Genomic DNA, 24252 nt, shown 5'->3' with positions numbered 1-24252 from the left:
TATTTTTCTGCGGCAGCAAGCCCCCATTCTTACCATCCCCACTCCCCCCCTTCTCATCATATCTTACGCACGGCCGAAAGTTTTGGCAATTCCTTTTTCTTTTTTTTTTTTGCGCCACGCGACTCTTCTAACTTTGACTTTGACTGTCTATTAAGATATTCAGTCGCCTGTAATGCGACATCATATACGAGTATATACATATCTAAAGAGTTGTGTGTGTTTGTGTTTTTGGGTTTTGGTATGGGTATGAATGTATGCAAACGACAAGCATTTGCTGTTTGGCATTTCTAATGAGCCAAGAGGATTTGTATGTTTTTTTTTTGTGCTGGGGATGTTGGTTGGCTTGTTGGGTCGTCGTGACCTTAACAGCGATTACCGACAGCATAAATCTCTTGGACTGGATATTGATTTTGTGGCCGTTCCGTTTATACGGTCCGTCGCTTGGATGGGTCTTTTAAAATAAATTATATGTTTTTAAAGCAGGATCGAAGCACGTGGGGGTCAGGTCAAGCCCTGGCCTTCCCGTGGCTTGACTCGGCCTAACTTGGCCTGGCTTGGCTTGGCTTGGGGTTCATACAAAATTCAATAGCATTGAAATTTATGGCGGCTGGACACTCTCTGGTCATAGGAAAAATATGCTGCGCCTCGCACTCTTCTCGAATTGGTGGGATAACCGTGTTAATATGGCATCACCGACACCGACACAACCTAGTTCCCACCCATCTACAATTTCATATGCTGTTGCTGCCCCGTTGTTGGCTGGCTGGCTGGTTGCTGCTCCTGCTGCCGCTGTGTGCCTTATTTATTTTTATGGGCTTTTCTATTTGTCGTTTTGTGTGCCAGTCCAATAAAAAATGCATTAAAAGCGTCTGAGTCGACAAACAAACATTTTGCTCTTTATTTGTCTGCTCCCACTCTTTGCTGATGCTGTTGCCATTGCTTCTCCTCTTCAGAATCTCTTTAAAATGTAGCAGTTTTTTTTGCAGTTGTTATTTTGTAAATTTGTTTGGCAGGTGATGTGCCCTGTTGCCTGGTCTGGGGTAGTTGCAATTGAATGAACACACACACACCAAAAATTCCCTTCCCCCAACAACACATTGCCAATTCTCAAATGTCTAATATTCACGTGAAATAGCTATTTTCATATTTTCTTATTGTTGTTGTTTCTACTTTTTTTTTTTTACACATTTCTGAAGTGTGCATATACATATATATTTCATATATCATTTTGCAACAAAGATATTTCCTGTTCCACTCCACGTGTATTTTGTACTTTCTATTCACAGCCTGTCTATTCGCGTGTCTGACATGCCGTCAACCCGCAACAACAGAAACAGACAACTTCTCCTCTCTTACCTCATTCTACTCACATTCCCCGCCCCCCTCCACCTACTACAACCCTCAAAAAACGCAGACCCTTGCGCGTTGTTGCCTCTCCTGTTTGACGCTCGCTTTGCTTTCGTTTGAAAATTTTTAATGCCTCGCCATTTTTTATAGCGCCACACTTGAATGCGCTTAAATATTTTATGTAATTTTTCGCAATTTATTTAGCGCATTATTTTTTGGGCCTGCCTTCCATTCGTTGCTGTTTGTTGTTGGTTGGTTCGTGGACAACATTTATATCAATTCAGGTCCCAACAAAAACAACAGCACAAAATGCTAGTGACAAATTTGACCGTAAAAATGTTTCATCCTGCCTATTCTAGCCTATCCTCCTCTCTCTCTCTCTCTCTCTCCTATCTGGGATGGGATGGATGGATGGAGGATCCTCTAATGGGGCCCCGAGCGTCCATGTCAGTTTCAATGTTTAAGCCAAGCTCCTGCTATGGATGGTAAATCTCAATTAATAATATCATGTCACTTAATTCGATTTTGGTTTTTGTAAAATTTTCCATCAGTATTTTGAAGACAGAAATTTAATGTAATTAAAAGGAGTATGCGCGCTGCTAAAATATTGACCCTAACTAAATTAGTTAGGCGGGATGGAGAAGGACTACACAAAAGGCTACAAATAGTTGGACATTAATCGAATTGTGAAACAATTTCAATAGCGCGCTTTAATGGTAAAAGTAAAGGATTGTCCTAGCTTATATGGCATGACAAACAAAGTTCCAGCAGTTCACTATCGAAATCCATTGCATGTTCTCCTTCTCTGGTTTTAGTTTGGTTACTCTCTGTGTGTGTGTGTGTTCTGTGTGCACTTGTGTGTGTGCGTCACATGTTTGGTAAGTAATTGATTTATATATAAAAACATGTTGCATGCCAAACGATTGCAAGCTTGTTGCTGTCGCTCTTGCTCTCACGGGTTGGTTCATTTTTTGGTTTTCGTTTTTCTTCTCGTTTTTTTTTTCTTTGCAGGGCCTGTTATGTTTGCTTCTAAATTTATACATACTACACTCCGCCCTCCTTCCACGATGAGCCCACATCTACTCCAGTTGCAAGTCTCTGTATCTGTGTGGAGTTTGGATTGGTGGGCTGGCAGCAACTCGCATGTTTACATATCGATTACTGCGCCTGCTGCACGCCGCTGTGCGGCAATAAAAACACAAGCAAAGCACTTGCATGAGCGGCAAAATGAAAAAAGGAGTATAAAAAAGCATGTTGCATGCACACACACACACACACACACTCACACCATCAGCACCTCTTGGTATTTTTAAAGTGGTTTGCTATTGATTTTGCAAGTCTGGCTTTAAAGTGGTCGTCTCTGCGACTAATTAAAAGAAAATGCCTAAACATGAAAATTTGTCTGCGACAGCAAATAAAAAGGCTTTAATATTCTAGCCCCTTCGGCCCCTCGCCCTTCTACATGTCCATTTAAAGCAGTGGTCGTGTCGCTAGCTCGTTACATTTTCGTTTTACGACGCGCCCATCAAAAGAATGGAAAAAAAAAAACCATAAACCTAGAGGCATAGCAAATGGTGAATGGTCTGGTCATGGGCAAAAGGGGGCACCCGAAAGAAAAGTATAAAAAATTATCTACATTTAATGACGAACCTTAAAAATTAGCGAGAAATGCACAAATTAAACATAAAAACCAAGAAGCGACAGGTCAAACGTACACAGAGGGACAACGTTGGGCATGGATGGGGTAGGAGAATATATATATTGTTGGGTGGGGGGGAGAGGAGGGTAAGAAGAAATGGGGTGGATGACCATGGACATGCGTCTGGCGGAAACATCAAAATGACATCCATTAACACACCTATTAATCACGAAAAAATAGAAAGCCAAAGCAAACCGAGCGTAAACCGAGACCGAGTTGAGCTGCTTTCGGCGCTAAAAAGTAGGCAATAGCTCTCTGCCTAGATGGTGGCCAGGTGACAACAAAATAGAAAAAAGTCGTAATAGAAAATGGCCGGACCAACAACACACAAAAAAAAAAAAAAGAAGAAGGAATGTAGAATAAAAATGTCAAAAATGTGACAGCCGAAGCTAACGAAAACAACAAAAGTTGCCTCAGTTGTTGTTTTTCGTGCTTTTTGGTTCTCTTCACTCTTATATGGTGGTTGGGTCACAAGTTGTCCGACGTTCTCGTCGTCCTCACCCTTGTCGCCATAAAAACCCGCAAAGTGGGTGGTGATGGCCAATTAAGTTAACGACAGCGAGCGCTAACTTTGTGGTAGAGCAGCAGTAGAATGGCCAGAGGAGTGAGGCTAATGCGACCACACGGCTTGGCTTGGCTTGGCTTGGCTTGGCTTGGCTTGGCTTGGCTTGGCTCGGCTCGGTCCGACCCGACCTGGCCTATTGTAATCTAAAACGTTCATTGGGTAACTTGGCAAATGGGCTGCCAAAAGCTGCTGCTAGGAGCCCAGGGAGCGGCGTTTTTTTTTTCTTTTTTGGTTTTTTTCTATTTTGTTGAAGCCGAGAGAGGAAGAGAAGACACACCGCTCAATGGCGTTGGACTTCCTTCCTTCCTTCCGCTCTCGCCTTGAAACATCGTCCGGTTGCGGCGGCAGCAGCAGCGACGGCAACGACTACGGCCATGGGTCGTGTGCGCTTGACTGGCAGATCATGAGACAGGTGACTGAACCAATTAACAAAGAGCTGCCAGACGACAACAACGAAAACCAAAAACGAAAAACTTCGCCAGCAGCAAAAAAGTGAAAATTACTGCAGGTGACTAGAAATTAGCACACCAACACACACACACACACATACACATAAAAAACACACAAGCCAAAAGAAGAAGAGGCAACAGCTGTGGCTTGCCTAAAACATAACCTCAGTCAGAGAAAGGGAGAGACAGAGAGAGAGAGAGTCATAGTCAGGGCGTATACGTAATATATACAATGTAAATAGACGCCAACGCCAAATGTCTCGCAAGCTGCAAATTAATTTCTCCCAGGAATGGCCCAGAGCAACATAGCTTCTTTTGTTGCCGCCTGTGGCAGCTGCCTCCAAAATACACACATACGTACATATATACATATATACATATAGATGTAGCCAAGAAGAAGCAGAAACACTTTGTAGTGGGCCGATGATACCGCCAACCATAATCACCAGGCGGCCACATCGGCCCTAAAAACCTCTCCTCCATTCTCTTTGCCACTTCTTTACGCGGATGTCGCAGCATATTCCATTAGCAATTATGAATATGGAATGGCAGTGACTAGTACGAAGAAGTAGTCATCGTTGTCGTTGTCGTCGTCCCCTGCTTAATCTCTCTCTGGCAACGACGCTTGACTATGACTACGACTACTTAAGCCATCGTCATCATTATCATCATCATCATCATCATCATCCACATCATCGACGAAACGATGAGGCTTGGCTGCTAAGTGCTTATGCTTGGTGGTTTTCTGTTTGCCTGGACGAGCCTCACCATACAACACAGCATTTGGTCTATATATTTCTAATGAGTGCTTTTTGTCTCATACTAGCGCAAAATTATGCGATGACGACGACAATAGTTGCAACAAAAGTGCAGTTAACTTAATAGCTAGTTTTTCGAAAGTGCCAAACACTAATGGCAACTTAAAAAGGGCAACACATAAGCCAAGGTCTACTTAAGATCTACGATTAGATTTTTGTTTAAGTCAAAGTATCTCGAGCTATTTTCAGCTAGTTCTCATTTTGAGTAGTTAATTGGTTATATCTTTCTTTACATGAATTTTCAAACAATAAGCAAAACTTCTAAAGACTTGCAGCCTATTTTTAAGAAATGAATCCTTGTTTTAAGATGAACAAGCTTAAATAATTATTAAAACTTGTCTTGAGAGAATGCTCTGTGTGTCCTTCTTTGCCTTGTCACACTTATCATCGAGCACAAATGTAGTTAAACACAAGCGTTAAACATACACGCACATACACATAGAGAGCAGAGGCCGGAAAATGGGTTTTCAAGCAAATTATCTGCTTGCCATGGCAAAGCCAAAGAGATCCAAACATGCAACCAGGCCAAGAGCAATTGCAACAACAACAACAACAACAGCAGCAGCAGCAATAATAACAGCAGCAACAACAACTAAACAGTTTCAATTTCAGTTTTGCATATGCCTGGTCTGTGCGTGTGTGTGTGTGTGGGTGTTGTGCGTGTGCGTGTGCGTGTGTATGGAGCAGAGGCAGCAACCGCAACGAGCTGGGGCTCTGTATGACAAATATGCATAGACATTGTCTATGGCCACACGCTTGCGGGATGCCTATACCTCTGCTGCATTTGCTTCTCTATCTCTGCCTCTGTATCTCCTCTCCTATCCTTCACATTCGACTGACTGACTGCCTGTCCTGATGATTGCTGCATGTGAAATGGTTGGACGCTTCCTTTTGCTGTAGAGGAGGCTATCTGGTTGGATGGCTGGTGCCAAATTTAGAACGCGAAATTTGCTTGATGACAACCTCATTTGACTACGCAGAGAACGCAGCAATGATATGAAAAGTTTCTAGTGGACTTGTGGTGTAATACATCCAACGGATGGCCAATTGCTTTCCCTCTCTCTCCCTCTCCCTCTCTTTCACTCGCTCTCTGTGTTATTTGATACGGTAATCATGTGACAAATATGCTGCTGCTGCTGCTGTTGCTGCTGCTGCTGTTGCTGCTGATACTCCACCGTCTCTTCCATTGCAATTGCCGTTTTGATTATGCGCATTAATGAGCCTTCCCCCACATAGGTTTGTGAAGATAAAGAGACAGATGGTCGGCTGACTGGTCGAGGCATTTGCATTTGCTCTTCATTAGTCCCATGCAACACACAAACACACACACACACACTTTGATTGTGTTTGTTGTCTCTCATATTTCGTAGGGGCAAAGGAAAACCCAAAGCCGCTTTTCCTCGTCCTGATTTCAATTGCCAAATGCATTTATCAAGAAATCTCCCACCATCTCCCCCTCCATCACTTTATAGGTAGTCGAATAATTAGTGTGCAACCAAAATATATAGTAGAATCGAATGACCAACAACCGCGAAGTGGAGAGGGTAGCGTGTTGTGGTAGGGCAAAACCATTGTTACTGCGCTTTTACTCCTGCTTCTGCTCATTCCACAATTTTTTCAGCGTCTCCTGGTGCCATAATGATGACCGACGACAGCAATGGCAAAAACAGAAACAGTAACAGTAACAAAAACGGAAATGACCAAGGCAAAAAACAAGCAAACGGCCCAGGCCAGGCCATACCAGACAGACAGACGGACACAGAGTGAGAGAGAGACGACGAGAAGAAGCGGTGGGGCAAGAAGAAGACATGTCGACAGGGTCATAAAAACCATGCGGGGTGCTGGAAATTCTGTACGCAATTCGTTGTAATGACCACAGCACACGCACAAACACACACACACACACACATACACACACACACACTCGCGCATATGGCAGCCATTTGTAACTGCATTTATATTGAAGCGACCGCATCTGTTGCGGTTATGTTGTATGCAAAAATGCATTTTCGCGCACAGATAAACATACAAAACTGTTGATGATGACGAGGACGAGGACGAGCACGAGGACGGCATTGCGCACGGTAGTGCCAGGTGAAGAGGAGAAGGGGACGTAGGGCAACCAACCAAGCGAGCAACTTTGTATGCAACTAAAAGTATAAACCCCTTTTACCCTAACCCACATATATATATATATATATATCATCATATGGTTGGCCATTTGCTATCCCACCTCTCTCTTTCTGTGTGTCTGTTCCTCTGTGTATGTTATGTTGAGTTTTTGCTTCATTTCCGTTGAAACTCGGACTCGTGCTGTGCTTCCGGTTTATTAATGTTTTTCCTCCCAAAAACAAAAAAACAAAATGTTTTTACACAGTTTTGGGATTTTCTCTCTTTGGTTGCACAATTAAATTATTAAGAGAACAAGGCGAAACTCAATCTGAACGGAAACTCAACTAGTAAATTAACTGCTCAATTTCACTTGCTTGATGATATGCTGCTCTCTCACACAATTAATGACAATATTGAAATGAATTAATAAATTATGACAGCAGGATGGTTGGTATATAAAAAGAAATCAACATGAGCACAAAACAAAAGGGTAATGCAAAACTGTATGCAATATTTATAATTGCCATTAAAAATAATGCAACATTCATGACGACATTCATGTCGATGTCGATGCTCATGGCAATGATGATGATGATTATAATGAGAATGGATATCATGATGATATCTGTGGCATGGCTAATGAGACGAACTCATGAATTATTATTGACGGTATTTCTCTGCTCAGTGTTTGTTCGATTAAATTTATGATATTTAAATTGATATTAAATCGGGAAAGAGGAAAAAGAGTTAATATAAATAACAACCAATTGATGACCCGTATAAAGTGTTTCATCGTGTTATAAATGACTAAGTGTTAAATGATTTTTGGTTTTTTTCTTTTTATTGTGCTTCAACCAGAGATAATGAAACTCTACACTACATGAAAAGAAAAGAAATCCAAACCACCGGTGGGGTGAAAAAAATATGACAGATGACACAAGTTGAGTGAAGGCAAAAAGGTAAAAAGGTAAAAGACTTAATGGTAGGAATAAACCGGTGCCGGGGGGCTGCTCTCGGAGAGAAATGATTCATTGCTGATGAAAATGACGATGAGAGGGTCTAACCGAGAATGAGTGACATTCATGGTTTTATTCGAAAAGCTTACAAATATTTGTTAGAAATCAACAAATCAACAGGCCAAGAGAAAAACTTTTTTGCAGTGTGCAAAGTGAACTGGAAATTTTTGCATAAATCAATGTTAAAAATGTGTTAAAAATAGCAAAGCAGACGAAAAAAAAAAAAGAAAATCAGAAAAGGGCGAAAATTCAATTTCACAATTTAACAGAGGCTTGCCTTCTCCTCCCCATCATCGTCCTTCCTCTCTATATATATTTATATATAACTCTCTCGTTTGTTACCCTTTATACCCTTTTTTTTTATCCGGTGTACTTGTGTATTTACTTGTTGGATTTCATGCGCAGTGGCTTTCAGTGTTTTTTTTCTTCTTTTTTATGTTTTGCGTTTTGTTTCTTTGTTTGTTGTAGAGCCCTTTGGGCGAAATTTTTGTCTGTTTTGTTGGTTTTTGAAATTTGCGGTAAATCGGAAGCACGCCGTAGGTTAAATGAACTCCCGTCCACACCCGGACCCAAAACCGGGGATTGCAGTAGCTGAAAACCGGAATCACAGACCCAGAGACATAGCCATAACCGTAGTCAGAAAGCCGGAGAGTCGTCGTCTAGTTGTCTTTCCGTTTCTTTTACGGTTTATTTACATCTGGTTTTAGGGTGATTTTTCTTGTTTCTTTGTTGTTCTTGTTGTTAATCAGAGTGTTGTTGTGATGTGGCACACACACATACACACAAGTGAAGAAGACTTTGATTTTTACCCTAGACAAATTTGCTTAATTGCGTATAATTTGTGGCCAGAAAGGTCGCCAAAAAGGACCCTCGAGAATTGATTGAAAATAACCATGGAAATTAATTTATATACCGGAGAATATATGTACATACATCCATGTAAAAAAAAATGAATAAATAAATCTCTTCTTAGTCCTCTTCTTTTACCCCGTTTTTTCCTCTTTTTATTCCAATCTCAAGCAGTAAATAAATCCCTTCAAAACGAGTACGTATATATTCAATCGAATTCCGCATTGAATTATATTTGGTCTCACGCATTATAAATCTGATCTAGGAATAAGAATGATAAGGACAAGTATGATGATAATGATAAGAATGATGATGATGATGATGATGATGATGATGGCAATGTCAAAGACATGAATAGAGCTCAAAATTAGAGTGTAAGAAGAATTGAAGGGGAAATTTCTACCATGAATTGAATTCGAGCAGCAAGAGAACTGCAGACAGATTTATTGAAAATGATTGAGGAAAACGCATATTGCAAAGCAGGCAGAACAAATATTTTCTCCAGCCACAAACAATTTTTCCTTCTTGTTGCATACATATTTGGTCAAAAATGCACAAAAAAATTTTTCCAAGAGGAAAAATGAGAAAACCGAAAATAAATATTGATGATTTTGCAAATGTGTGTGTGTTGTTGAAAAGGTAAAAGCTATTGAATTTCCTGTGCAACGGCAGCAAGAGCAGCAACAACCTGCAACATTTTACATGTTAGAGCTCGTGAATAAACTATCCAAACTTTGAACATGAAAAGCATATTAGTAACACGAGCATATTTGTTCCCCCTCCCCTCTGTCAAAATTATTATTCTCAAAAATACCGAAATACTGCTGTGATGCTAATCTGTTGGGGTATTGCTTTAAATTTCAGCATCACATCGGATTAAAATGCGCCACATTAAACGAGAAAAAAAACACCGAAATGTTGAAAAAGGAAAACCAGATGCAGCAACACAGAGCAACAGAGGCAGGAATAGTAGCATCAGCGGTTGAAGTAAATAACATGGCTAAAGCAGAAATGAAACGCAGCAACAAGCAGCGAAATTAATCTAAAAAGTTTTTAATGCGCTTTTAAATGATGATGCTGGGGTCGTTGTTTTTGCAACTGCAACACCAGCAACACCGACACCATCGCCTCCTTGCAATAGCCATTCATAACTAAGGTGCTACTGGAGCAAGTTGAGGGCGGGAGGAGGGGGAGGTGTTTTTGGGGGAGCAGAAAAAACTATCATTGCCGTTGTCGTTGACTGCTCGGCAAATTACAAGACCCCGACATCCGACCACGAAGCGTTGCAATCTCAACTCCCATCCATTCTATCTCTCTCACTCTTGCTGCTATCTCCTTAGTCTCCGTCGCCCACTGTGCGGCAACCTGTTGCGAGCTTTAATTTTTGCAAATTTAAAAGCAGAAAAACTCCCGCCCGGCTTTTTTTCCAGGAGACTATAAAACGGAGAAGCAATGTGGAGAAACAGCAGCAGCAAAAAAGCACAGTCGGGAAGCACACAATTAAGTTTTAAGTTGGTGAAATTAAATGAAAACAGTGGGAATATTGAAATTGATGCAAACTTGATTCAACTTGTTGGTCTATATTAGGGATCGGGCATCGGGGATTGCTTGCAAAGAGACGGCGAGCATGGAGGCTGGTTGGCAAACAAAGGAGTGCTTGATTAAAGTTTCTAAAGACAATCATAGAGAACGGAGGAGTTGGAGGGATGGGAGAAACAGCATCGGCAGACAGAAGGAACTATTATACCAGGTTGGTTGGTCGGTCGGTTGCTTGGTTGGTTAGATGATGTGGGTGTTTGAATGTGAATGCCTGTGCGCTTTTGCTATTTACCTTTTAATTTTCATAGCATAAATCTAGGAGCAGCAACAGCAAGTCAGTTACAGCAATTCATTAGCATGAAGATGGTTTCCATTTTGATGCAAACTTTTCTGGGTAAATTTCCGAAAATTCATTGAAATGTTTGAGCAAACTTTTTGGGTTCTACACCATCCCCCTTCGCGTCCCCTTGTCTCCTTCCCTCTTCGTATGCATAGCATACCACTGTGCCTAACTGCTAATTGTGTAACTTGTCAGAAAGAGAAAGCGAGCGAGAGAGAGAGGGGGACAGAGTGAATTCGCGTTCCGTTCCAGTGTCAGGGAAAGGTTGTGCAATTTGGCAGACATTTAATTAGTTTCGGCCTTTTTGTCTGCCAGCCACTAAGAAGTGTTGATGACTCGAGTCTGAATAGAACCTTATGGTATTTTGTAAGGATTGCTGCCCAAGACCTAATGTCTCAATGCTGTGTTGAATCCTTTGCTGGACATGTTGATAATTTGAAGCACTTAACAAAAATAGCAACTATTAAATATGCATAAACGGTGTCGGGTCGCGAGCCATTAAATTGCCACGAATACACACAGAGACACAGACAGAAGATAAACCTACAACATCATACATACACATATATGACACTTTAAACAAAGCTTTGCATACATTTAGGGGCAACATTGTCGTTTGTCTGCCTGCCGAGTCAGCTGGAAAACAAAAAGCCACAGCCGGAAATTCCTTTGGGCAAGCCTTAAGCCAAAGTGAGCGCGTGCTTGGCACAATGTCACATAAATTTGCATATATGTGAGGACCGACGACCATACTCTTCTATATCTATACCAACACAACACCTCACATCACCCGCCACGCCATGCCACGTCACCATCACCATCACCCTAAGAGAGTGTGCTATCTTACTGTCGCTCTCTCTCTCTCTCTCCATCTCTCTCTGTATCGTGTGCCTCTGTCTTCTTGTTTTAGCTAAGTAAACGCGGCATGGAAAGTGGAGGGGCGACGGAGTGTGTAACAAAAAGCTTTTAAAATATGCCGACGCGACACCTACAGTAAATTTTATATGCTTAAATATTTACACACACTCACACACACTAGAAGGAAAGACAGTCGGTCGGACGGGAGGCAGCTCTAAGCCAGCCAATGGCGGCCTCATGATAATAAAATCTTTATTTAATTGTAAAAATTGTAGGCAGCAACTAACAAACCGAGTATGCAGCATACTTTTAGGCGTATGTGTAATAAAAATGAAGTTAATTTTAATTAAAATGCATGAAAAGTGCGTGCGTTTGCGGGCAAATAAGCAGCCGGAATCATAAAGCTCATATACTCATACGTTTATCAGTGTGTGAGTTTGTGGTGGTTTAATTTAAATTGTTAACCCTTTGGCTGTTGCTGCCGCTTTTTATGTCCTTGTTGTTGCAGCTACCGATGGGTGTCAAATTATAGGCCATAATTGTCAATATTTGCTCTCGCTTCTTTTTTATGGCCGACACAAACACACGAAAACAACGACATGCATAAAGGTGACAGCAGAATGGTTGGGTGGTGATGAAGGTTGGGGGTGGGGTTGGGAGGCGTGCCCAGACCATGCATAAAATCTAATAATTACAGTAAGCGAACGATCAACCCTTTGCCATGCTAATCAACTTTAGCTACTTTTTGCTGCCATCATCGCCAACGCTCAACGCAAATAAGTAGGCAACACATTTTCAATTTTTTTTTTGTATTGTTTTTTTACCTACGTCAGCGAGAAGAGCGAGAGCGAAAGAGAGATTATTTCTTGTGCTCTCTCTTTTGCCTTTGTTTTTATCTAACAAAAAATTTATGACAGATGCCGTTGCTTCGCGGTAAATGTTGGCGGGCTGTCTATGGCGGATGCCGCTTAATGCGTGCGAGCAGCTGCCGTGGCACGCGCTGTACGGTAAAGAGTGAGAGGCAAGACGAGCAGCGGGCAGGGCGGGGCTGACGGCCAAAGGTAAGCAACAGCAACAGCAAGGCAATGGACAAAATCCTTTTAAAAAACAATTTATGCCGACATTGTTACCTTTTTTTTTTTTGGTTTTTTCGTCAGGGTGATTAACAAAGTGCTAATTTAAAAAGTTCTCCAACAGCAACAGCAACAACAACAAAAACCACAATAGCTGTCTAAGTGGGTGTTGCTGCACCCTCCTCTACTCTAGCTTAAACTCCTCCTATTCCTTAACAGCAACAGCAGCAACACACTGCTAACAAAGTAGGAAAATAGCAAAAATTGCTAATTAAAAATTTATATGAAGCTTGGCAGTAATAGCATTTTTAATTATAGCCAACTCATGCGCGCGGCCAACAAGATGAACAGCATCAAGAGTAACAGCGAATGGCAACAACAACAGCATAAGAACAATAGCTACAGAGCAAAACAAGAGAACCCACACACACACACACACACACACACACACACACACACACACACACACACACACAAACGGAAGTGTGGCATAAACATTTTTGAGGTCATGGGGCACAACCTTTTTGCTGTTCGATTTAGGTAAAAAGTTTTATCTATTATCAAAGAGAAATGGCCGGCCGACCGAACCAAGCAGAAAGTTGATTAAAGTTTAATTACAAAAATTTAAAAGACTACACGGACACACAAATACCAAACAACAAATGAAGTAAAATATTTTATATGCATAGGTGATATGCGCACAAAATATTTGTTGCAATTGTGCAACAATTATGGCAAATTATTAGGTTGTTCATTTGTTAATCGAAAGAATGTGATATTCGATTTTGCAGAGATTTAATGAAATATCTGCTAACAAATATATAATAAACGAACCAACACACACACACACATAAATTACTCAAAGAGTCGAAAAATAGAGTGGGAAGTGGACAGGGAAAAGTAAAATGAATAGGAAAACCTAAAGCCTGGAAATTTTCACAAAGTGTGGGGGGACTCACATATTGAAAAAGCCCTATAATAAATTCTTTGTTGCTTTTGTTTGCTGTTCCTTTTTTGCATATGGCATATGGCAGAAATTTTACAATTCATTTATTTTGTTTCAGTCGGTCGGCCTTTTGTTTTTCTGTTTCAGATTTCTATTGATTCGAATTTGAGTGTGTTGTGTGTTGCGGCTTGTTTTCTTGATATTTCTATGACTTTTTCTCTTTCTCTGCACTTGACTGCGGTAGTAGTAGGAGCTTAAAGTCTTGAATAAAGTTGTCTGAAGTTCAATTGAAAACTTTTGTCAAATTAATTAATTAAACTATACAAGAGCAACAGCAGTCGATGGCAGCAACACAACACAACAGTAGCAGCAGCAGCAGCAGCAGCCACATTAATAATTGAAAGGCGTCCGGTTGAAGTCATCTGAGGACATGGCTCAAAGTTGGTCGACCAACCGACAAACAAACAACTGACTGAAATGGCGGCCAAGTATTGCAAAAGTTGTAAAGTTCAACGTGCAACTTTTGTAGGCCGACACACAACAAGGATGTGCTCTCCTTTTTCTCCCCCTCCTCTTGTTTTCTCTGTCTATATCTCTTTCTCTTCCACTCGATCTTTCAGTTCACCTTTCCACTCACTTGGCTCCATCTGAACGTTGCTTTAAGGCATCTTTAAAAGCGTTTAGTGGTCCATTTCAATTTTTTGGCCACATCAAAATCAACGCTCGAGCGTAATTAGTGTTGAGTCTTTTAAGGGTGGTTTTAACCACCCACCCATAACTACCCCAACCCCCTTTTAGGCGGCTCACTGTTCCTCCTCTTACTTCCGCAACATCCATTTCCGTTTGGCTGTGTGTAAAAACCTCGACAAATAGTTGAAAAGTTGTGAACTTGGGTTCTGGCTATCATTTTCGCATTGACTGAGTTTTCGGTTATGAATGCGCGCGGTTTTGTCTGCGCTCGGCCAAATCAACTGATAGAGAAAGCGAGAGTTGGCAAACTTTCTTTATGGTGTGCAGGAGAGGAAGGGACCGCAGCAGAATAGGATGATGATAAGCGCATTTGCTTGTTTATCAAGTCGAGCGATGCGACGAGGGGAGAGAGTGAGAGAGGCACAGACACACAAAGGAGGAGGGAGGCAGGCAAAAAGCTGATAGGCGGGGCAGCACTTCAAGTCATTAGGCAAGTAACTAACCTTTTGTTTATGGCTGCTGAATTTCTATAATAACAATTATGAAAATTAGGCAGAGTGTGCGGCTGGGAGAGGGGAATCCGGCGGTTTGGCTGGCCATTGTTTTGCCGGCTAATTAAGTTTCTGCCAAATAGGCAGAAAAGACGACGACGACGATGACGACGTTGCCGCCTTAGTGCAAATATGCCTTGAAATTAAATTAGTGGAGCACACTTAAAGGCGCCACAGAGGCATCAGTAGCAGTAAAGTGACTGCTGCGATTGACAGGCGACCGAACGACGGGACGACTAACCAGGCTTTTGTGTGAAGTTTACTTTTTTATTCGGGGTTGTTGTTCATGTTCGAGAGTGAAATTCTTTTACTTACTAATTGCTGTGGCATTTGGCAATAATCCTGGGGGCAACTCACCTGTAAATAAAATACAATTTGATTAGCATTTTCAATTGGTTTTCGTTGTCAAATCTTTTTGAGCAATCAAATCTAATTAGAATGTCCCTAATCAGTTTTTGTGGTCATTCATCATCATTGACAACATGAAGATAATCATCATTATCATCATTATCATCGTCAGCAGCAGCAGCAGCAGCAGCATTTGCCTTTGTCTTCGATAAAAACCACATTGAATGCCATTAATTATGGAACTTAATTAGCAAAAGCGATAAAAAGTAAAGCATTTCGATGCGATTTTCATTCGATTTGTTGTGGGTTTCCAATAAGTGGGTATATGCGTATTTATTTGCTCATGTGTATGTGTGTGTATGTGCAAATAAATCCCTTTTAATTAAGAGATAAACAGAAGCAATTAAATTATTAATTATGAACCCAAATAGAGAACCCATTTCACCAATCATGCCCATACTCCCACATCTGTTTTTGCGGGAGCCCCTGTCCATTTGCATAGAATTATTGCATAGTTTATGGCGTGAAAGCAGAAACAAAAACATATTCACTAATCCATATGCAAAATATGTGTATGCATATTGTAATATGCATGGCTTGTAAGCTGCTAATTGTTGCTAAATAAATAAAAAGGGTGCGCGCATAAAAGCCGCATTAAATATTTATATGCCGACTTGGCGTATCCGCCCCGCATGGCTCTCCTCCTCTCTTTCAATCGTTCAAGCGTTAACTTGTAAATAAATAATTACTTTTGGTTGACCAGAGAGACAGAGAGAGATGGAGAAAGAGAAAGACAGAGACAGATTTAGAGAGGTCTTTTGGGGTCCCTCTTCTCTGACTAATTTATCGGATCTAAGCGTCAAAGTCTATGCTCCTGTTAGCGCCCTGCCAAATGTGTTTGTCCTAATTGATTTTGGGGCCCGCTCTAATCACCTATGTCATCTCTGCAATGCCTTTTCCCCGCTTCCCCCCACCACCACCACCTTGTGGCCAGTAAGTCATGCTGTGACAATTGCATTTGACAAATTTTCCGAAAACAAAATTTCCGTGAAATTACATTTTGATCTCGTGTTTTCGGGGTTCTGTGAAAATTTATGCAATGCATATGCATTATTGAATTGTCACTAGTCCCCAAATAAGCATAATGAGCAGTGGCCTTCCACCATTTGCGATGGGCGTCGCCCCTGGAGATTAACTTGTCCATAAAAGGGGTACAACATCTGGACTTAACTTGCTGCTTTAATGATAATAAATAAGTTTCTGTAGTAACCAAAGCGTTTAATCAGTCATTAAATATGAGTAAGTTTTATTTATTGTGCCAAATAAATTTTAATTTATAAGCAAGAATGTTCCCGTTATCTACGCCCATGCTAATTGAACATATGTGTGCATATCTATGAAAGAGGAATTTATTTTGTGAAAATTTGTTGTTTTGCTTTTTGGGTTTTTGATAAATCGCGGCTTATTTGTCAGCCAACTGACAAACCAACCAAACACAAATACAACCAACACACAATCAGTTTGCTGACCAACTTACTCCAATGTCATTAGAGTTTGGGGAGAAGGGAACACACACACACAAATTCACATATACATACACACACAAGCGCGCAAGAACCCCTACTAGTCATTGTAGACCCTGATCCAGACCGGATGCTGACCCTTTGCATAATGAAAGTAACATTGTGGTAGCCATTTTGCGGTTTGACAAATGTTGTGTCAAATTTGGCTACATAGCCGCAAACACGGCAAGGGAGATAACTTTGTCAAATGCTAATGGACTCTCTCTCTAGCCCCCACAAACACACACACACACACATACAAAGGCACCGAGAGAAATTGCAAAAGAGAGCGAAAAATTAGCTATGGTCAGATGGATGCATGGCAGTGAAGCAGGATGAGGAGACAGCAAGAGGTGGAGTACTTTTGGTCAGGACACGGTGGCTCATGTTTGACTTGACAACAACAACAACAACACAATTGAGCAGCAGCATTGCAGCTCAGCAGCTCCAAAAGCCAGACAACTGACCAAAGTGTAACCGCTGCTGTCGACAGCAACAATATCATCATCAGCCTCAAGAGCTCCTGCTGATGCTGCTGCTGCTGCTGCTGCCATTGGTGCTGTTGCAACATGAGCAACATTAAAAAACATTAAACCAGAAATCACTTTGCCGGCAACCACCTCGTTTGTTTTGGCTAACATGGGACCGCGGCGCGTTGGCTCGTGTGAGTGCTGCTGGAGCAGTGAATCCACAAAATGCGGCTTAGGCATCAGCAGGATAGGACCTGGACTGGAATGGACTGATGATGATGTTGCTCGTTTGCTAGACGTTGTCCTGGCAATGATTTGTTGGCATTTTCGCGGCCAGAGCAACAACAGAAGCGGCAGCAGCAGGAACAGGAGCTTCATCACCACCACCACCACGCAAACCACCATCATCGTCGTATTACCAAAGACTGACTGGCTGGTTGTTGGCTGGCTGCCTGTCTGAATATTTCTCTCTTTCTCTCTCAATGTCTGTGTGTGTAAATGTAATCGTGCTTGTTGGCCGCTTTTCAGTCCTACACACACACACACACACACACACACAGACAAACACACAGCTTACACACACCATTTATTTTTCACTCCTTGGCCTCGTTGGCAAACAGAAATGCTGCTTGATGCTGCATACTAGAGGAAGGCGCAGCCACAAAATGCACTCTCCTAAGCAGATTCTTGCTGTCTAGATGCAATTTTTGTTTTTGCTGCTGTTGTTGCTTTTTTGTGGGTCTAATGCTGTTGCCGGCATAGTCGCCGACGCTTTTAGAGCACTTTACATGGCAGTCAGCCAAGTCAAGTCAAGTCTGGGCCCAACTCATTTGCATATTTAAGCAGCAACAGAGCAGCAAAGAGAGAGCGTGGGCGATACGAAACCGAGAGGGAAAGTAAGAGCAAGATCAACTTTTCTTGTTCATGTTATGCTACTGGCTAATGCAAAAGTTTTGTTTTTATCCCCCGCACTCTGCAACGCCTCTCTCCCACAACAATCTCTCTCTTGTTTTATTCAATATTTGAAAATTTGTCTACAAAAAACTTTTGGCGACCATCATCAAGTGAATTGGCCAAAAATTAGCAAATATTTGACTGAAGTATTAGAACTATCAACTTAACAGAAAGACTCCTGCCTCCTTTTGTCTGGCCATGGGCTTAAGAACTTTAAAAACTATGTGTGGATAAATTCATAATGGACTTTGTTTTGTTTATAAACTTAAGCTTAAGTTACCAAAGAGGAACAAGCTTTGGAATTATTTGAAACGAATTTGGCTTACTATAAACTAGATTTTAATGTCAATTGAAAATTGAAATTCATGGAAGAACATCGATAGTCATTTTTGAAATATTTTAAAAATTAACTAAATTGGATTGACAATTTTCATTGTCTTGCAGTTGCTATTAAAATTAGGTTCTTTTTTAGTTCAAGAAGAAGTCTTAAATATTCTCTCTCCCAATTTGTTTTGAGGAATGCCGGAGAGCTGGATGAATTTATGAAATTTTTCTTAGATTTCATGGCATAAAATTGAATATTTGTATCAAATTAAATAAGATTTTGTCACATTCTTCCGCTTAAGAAAGTCAATGCAAAACTTGAGTGGCAATAAATTTGCATAAATTAAGATTGATTTGTTGTTTGTCAGGCCGGAGAATCTTTGTTTAAGTAGAAGAAACAAATAAACAAATATGAAATAGGCAAACAATGAACAAGTAAACACACACACACACGCTGTATGCGCAAACAAATATAACAACAAATATTCCAAAAATGTTTTGTGCATTTACAAAAGCCAAAAGCAAATTATTTAAATCAACAGCATGAAAAATTGTGAAAAGGCAAATATACATAAATACTTTGCGTACGCACACACTCAAATACACACACACACACACATGTTGTGGTGTGTTTTATATGTGCATAAATGAAAAATGCTGAGCAATCCGGTCAGCCAGCCAGTCAGCATCCTGGACAAGGACCTGAACCAGCATTCATCACATTCACATCCATCTCTGAGTTTGGTGGTTGAGAGGTTGATGCTGAGGCACAAGGCAAAGGCAAAGGCCGAGGACGAGGCGGAGGCGGAGAAGTTGCTAGAGGTCGCAAACTTTATGTATGAATGCATGTAAATTTTTGATTTGTGCCGAAAAATGCATAAATAACTGTTAATATTTAATATTGTTAACTTGTAAATTTTAAATGAAATATGTGTGTGCGGCCAGTCCAGGCTCCTGCCTGGAGCAGGCCAGAAGAGCAGGCCAGGTCCGGCTCAGGCAGCGTCGCCAGTTACAACAGAAACAACAACACAACACAAGGACAACCAGCAACGTCAACTCGACCCGGTCGGTTGGTCGGGTCAACATGGAGCAAGCAGCTTGATGATGCTGTCGTCCAGTTGCCACAGTTGCCCTCTTTCCCTCTTTCAGTCTCTTTCTTTCTCTCTTTCTCACCATATGAATAATGCAGTTTTTAACAAAAATCCCGCAGCAGGATTCTCATGGCTGACTGACCAGGACATGCAGCTGTTGCGGCATTGGGATAAGGCAAGAGAAGAGCATAAAATAACAGCTCGACTCCATCATCATCAGCAGGGCCAGGATGATGATGATGATCCACACACACACACACAAGTCCTTTGTTCCAAACAAAAGTTTAATTGTTTTTTGTTTTAGTTTATTTTTCGTTTATAAATTTTACATGTGAACATTTCGGATAAACTTTAGTGCATGCTCACACACACACACACACACACACACACATGCTCACTGGATAGCCACGCGGGTTGTAGAAATTAGAAATGACATTTGTCATTTTCTGCTGAATTTTAATGTCATCAACTTTGGAAACATATAATCTGAATGAGCCATGAACAATGACTACTAGTAGACAATGAATCACATATGCAAAGTCATAATTAAAATGTGTCTTTCAATGCAAAATCTAAGCAAAACTCGCGAAACCTGCTGCATAATTTGAGGGATTCCGCATATTCCTTATAAATGGAAAAATGTTTTTTAACTAATAATTTTCTCTATTACTTTAGAGTGTAATTTGTACTCATATTTTGGTGATATTTTCTGTGAGTTTTTGTCAATTACAGTTTTGTGTTCAGTTTCGATTTCATGCCTTGCTTTTTACACAAAATTTTATTTATGGTGAGCCAGCGAGGGGGTGCTAAAAACGAAATGTTTGGGTGTTATGTCAGCTTAGACTTTAAGTGCAATTCAATTAAAAAATTCTATATGCTGTGGGAGTTTGCCACTGCATAAGCCAACCAACCAACCATCCATGGATATATTTTATTTATATATCTACGTACAGAAAAAGTCAAAGAGAATTCACACACACACACAGAGAAATAGAGAAATAGAAACACACAGACACACATACGGAGAAGAGTAGAAAGCTGTTCAATTTCAAACGTGTTGCGCAAAAAACAAACTGAAAACAAACATCAAAAATTGTTCAAAGTTGGTCAGTTTGTTTCGGTTTAATTTTTTTTTTCCGCTTCTTCGTATTTTTTTTTTGGTTGGTGGCCTGGCTTCTCTATATTTCTAGTTGGCCATTTGTTGTGCCTAGGCAAGAAAAAGCATTTAAAACTCATAAGCACGCCATGACGCCGCAATGTATGCAATGGCCGCCAAAGCTTCACCGAATGCCAACTGCTGAGACTCACGCACACATAGCGTACCTTTCTCTCTCTCGCTCATTCCCCCTCTCTCTCTCTCTCTCTGCCAAAAGCCATAAAGTTTTTATTTATTTGCATTTGCTCACGTGTGCATGTTTAATTAAATTTGAAGCGCCTGAGAAGCCACCATCGAGGCTCCGACTACGGCTACGGCTCGGGCTTGGGAATTTTTTTTGTTTGCAACAAAAATATATGTACATGTGAGCTATAGGAGGGGGAGGAGGAGGGGTGTAGCCACAACCATCACTTCGTCCTGTTCCATAAAGTTATGTCTAACAGCAAATGGAGGAGGCAGTATGGTTCTCTGGCATATGATGCAGTTTACGTAACGAAAATTGAGTTGGACATGACCAAATTGCGGTTAGGTTGAATTTGGTATATATTTCTTTTTTCTTTTTTTTTTGGGCCTTTTCCATTTTTTTGTGCGGCATGCAAAGTTCTGGCACGATGAGAGAGAAAGGATGGGTGGAGGAGGTGGTAAAGGGAAGAGGCGTAACATGCAAATTGGAGCGTGACATGCATTTCGACAGGTATTTCCCTTCTATTTTGTTTTCCCTTTTTTCAAACCCATTTTGATGCACTATGCAGATGTCAATACCCTCCTGTCCCCCCTCCTTTACCAAACAAAAATTGGATGATGATTATATCTTAAAGCACTTAGAGGCTTCTCCCTTCCGCCCTCTTGTTTAAGAGGAGACGATTTGATCGATCAATCGAAAGAATCTATTACTTGTAGGAGTTTTATTTAACAAAGCCATATCATATTACAACAATCTCACCATTGTATCTTCTTTTTTTTACAGTTCTTTTCTTATATTACCAATGAAAGACGGTAACAGCAGCACGCGCATGACAAATGACAGAAAAAGTGAGACGAGACGCGGAAAATGGTGGAGGTTAGATGATGAAGAGAGGTATGGGCATAGGGCACAGGCACACAGTCAGCTAAAATGCGTTAATTAAATTGTCTAACTGCTTGAATATACATACGTAGTAACAGACAAGCCCAAAGGGAGTAAAGCTGACGACGTGTGTGTATGTGTTTGTGTGTAGGAGTTGTGGCTATATTATATAGCCTACTTCTAGGCAAAGGCAAAGGCTCATATGGCCCAGCTCATCAAATTTGCAGTAGCTCGTGTGTATGAGTTGGAGATTTTTGTGTAGAATTTATGCGCCTCATTAGTTGGGGCAGCGCCTACTACCTGAACGCAGATAGCAAACATCGTCTCTCACTCTATGTGAGTGACTGGCAAGCACACACATCATCATCATTAGTCACAAGTTGCGCCATAAGTTTTGCGCCTAAAAATATGCCAAGCATTTGCATTTGGTTCACTGAGACTCGCAAGACAAATTAAATGGTTTCGACAATGTTTGACATATTTCAACACTTTAACCGTATCCGACAAGATGGAAAAGAAGAAGAAGGTCTCCCGAACGGGCAGCAACAGCAGCAGCACGTGCCGCGTGTTGCCAAATATAAACGGCAAGAAAACATAAACACACACACACACACACACACACACACACACGAAAAAGATTTTTCATATTTCGAGCCGCATATTTCATACTGACGACTCACTGCAGACTCTGTTGTTGTCCTCGTCAGTTGTTGAAAGGGTTGTTCAAGTGCCACCATATGGAGAAGCAGGAGCCACAGCAGGTGGAAGGGCGGAGAAGTGAGAGAGTGAAAGTACGCGCCAAGACGAGGCGTCGGCCCTCGCATTGATTTTTTTTTTTCCTTGCCCGACTATTTGTTGCCTGCTTTCTCATCATCCTGCTACTGCTGCTCTCATTCATTTCATTTCTCGTCTTACGTTTTATTTTATGCTTTGCTTTTCATTTTTATGTGTATGTGTATGTGTATGTGTGTGTGTGTATGGCTTGCTATAAGTGTGTCTACCTCTGCTGCCTGCCTTTGCCTACTTTTTATGTGTTTTTATTTATTTGCGCCTCTTTGCAATTTGAAAAAGTGTTCCACCACCCACACAGACCCGACCCCTACCCTACCCCCTCTCTTCATCGCCTTGTAGTCCCTGGCAACGGCCAAAGGCTTAGCCTCTTTCCTGACTGCTGACTGCTGACTATTTCGTGCCGCATTGAGGCTTGCGTGTTCGCCAGCCTTATATTGCAAAAGGCGAGCATAATAAATATTTGACGCTTCATAAATCTTTAAAGAGTTGCCAAAAGATCCAGCAGCCAGCAGCCGGTAGCAGGTAGTCGGTAACCAGGCTAAGCAGGCATCCAGAACGAGTCGCTGACTCGTTTCAATTTTGTTACGTTTCATCTTCCCCTTCATCTCTCTTTCTATCTCTTTCACTCTCTCTCCCTGTCTCTGGTTTCAAGGAGCTTGACGCTTAATGGATTTCCTACTTTTCGCCGCTCTACGTTTATGCTAATGACTTGGCCTTGCTGCAATCGAAAGATGTGCCAAGCGAAATTTAACAACAAAATATGTATATATAAAACACACACAGAAGAGAGGACAGAAATCGAGTGGTTAAAAGGAGAATACGGGGGAAATGGTTTGGTTGGACTAGCCACTTGGGAAACCCTTGCAAATTGCATGACCAGCAGAAGCTTCACCAAAATCTTTGCCACACTTTTTCACTTGCACTTGGAAGCGTTTGTTGCTGTTGCTGCGGCGCCACCATTTTTGATTTCCCTCTAGATTTGCATTAACATTTTTAGATGTACGCATTTGTTGTTTCACCTCTGCCCAGCACACACACACACACACTCACATACAGATATACACAGGCATTTTCCAAGCAATTTAAAAGCCACACATCGACCGATGAACATTATGCGGGTTACTACTATTCTTTGGTTCTGAGGGTTGAGAGAATGTATTTTCGGGGCACACCCTCACACAGACGCAGCACACACTCATACAAATGAACTATTGTTTATAAACCTTGGGCATTTGCCGGTTTGGTGTGCCCTCTGGGCATGTGTGTGTGTGTGTATGTATGTTGGTTTCTTTACGTAGATATAAATATACATACTCATGGTATAATATGTAATTAAGAGCCATGAAAATGTAATAGCGAGAGCGAGTAAACTTTAAGCCGGCTCGCCGTTTGCAGCCATCGACCCAGTTCATTTAAATTTGGCTCAGTGCCAAAGCAATGAGCATTAAAGTTATATGCTCATAGTTATACCGTGTTTCACTGCATAACCATTGGCCACAGAAGGGTATATAAATTCTTTAGAGAACTTACTGAACCCATTAAGTTAAGAATTCGTTTGGTTATTTTTAGCTACCTCTTTGATTCGGGGAAAAGAATGTAAAACCTGAGATTCTATTTTCTTAAATTGTTAATTAAAA

At 41.1% G+C, this 24252-nt stretch overlaps 1 protein-coding gene across 7 annotated transcripts in view; it reads right to left on the bottom strand.

Annotated features, from left to right (window-relative positions):
* The window catches only part of LOC6647203 (polypyrimidine tract-binding protein 1), a 164209-nt gene that overhangs the window by 41659 nt on the left and 98298 nt on the right, over nucleotides 1-24252 (bottom strand). For 4 of the 7 annotated variants that reach the window (XM_047013496.1, XM_023178866.2, XM_023178863.2 and 1 more), the window contains one exon: nucleotides 15168-15209. The exons of the other annotated variants lie outside the window; for them this stretch is intronic. In XM_047013496.1, the coding sequence (XP_046869452.1) occupies nucleotides 15168-15209 (42 nt within the window). The remainder of the gene's footprint in view (nucleotides 1-15167; nucleotides 15210-24252) is intronic. 7 annotated transcript variants of the gene reach the window in all.

Source organism: Drosophila willistoni, chromosome 3R (genome assembly GCF_018902025.1).
Source record: "Drosophila willistoni isolate 14030-0811.24 chromosome 3R, UCI_dwil_1.1, whole genome shotgun sequence".
NCBI lineage: Eukaryota > Metazoa > Arthropoda > Insecta > Diptera > Drosophilidae > Drosophila > Drosophila willistoni.
This window is presented reverse-complemented; position numbering and strand designations above follow the sequence as displayed.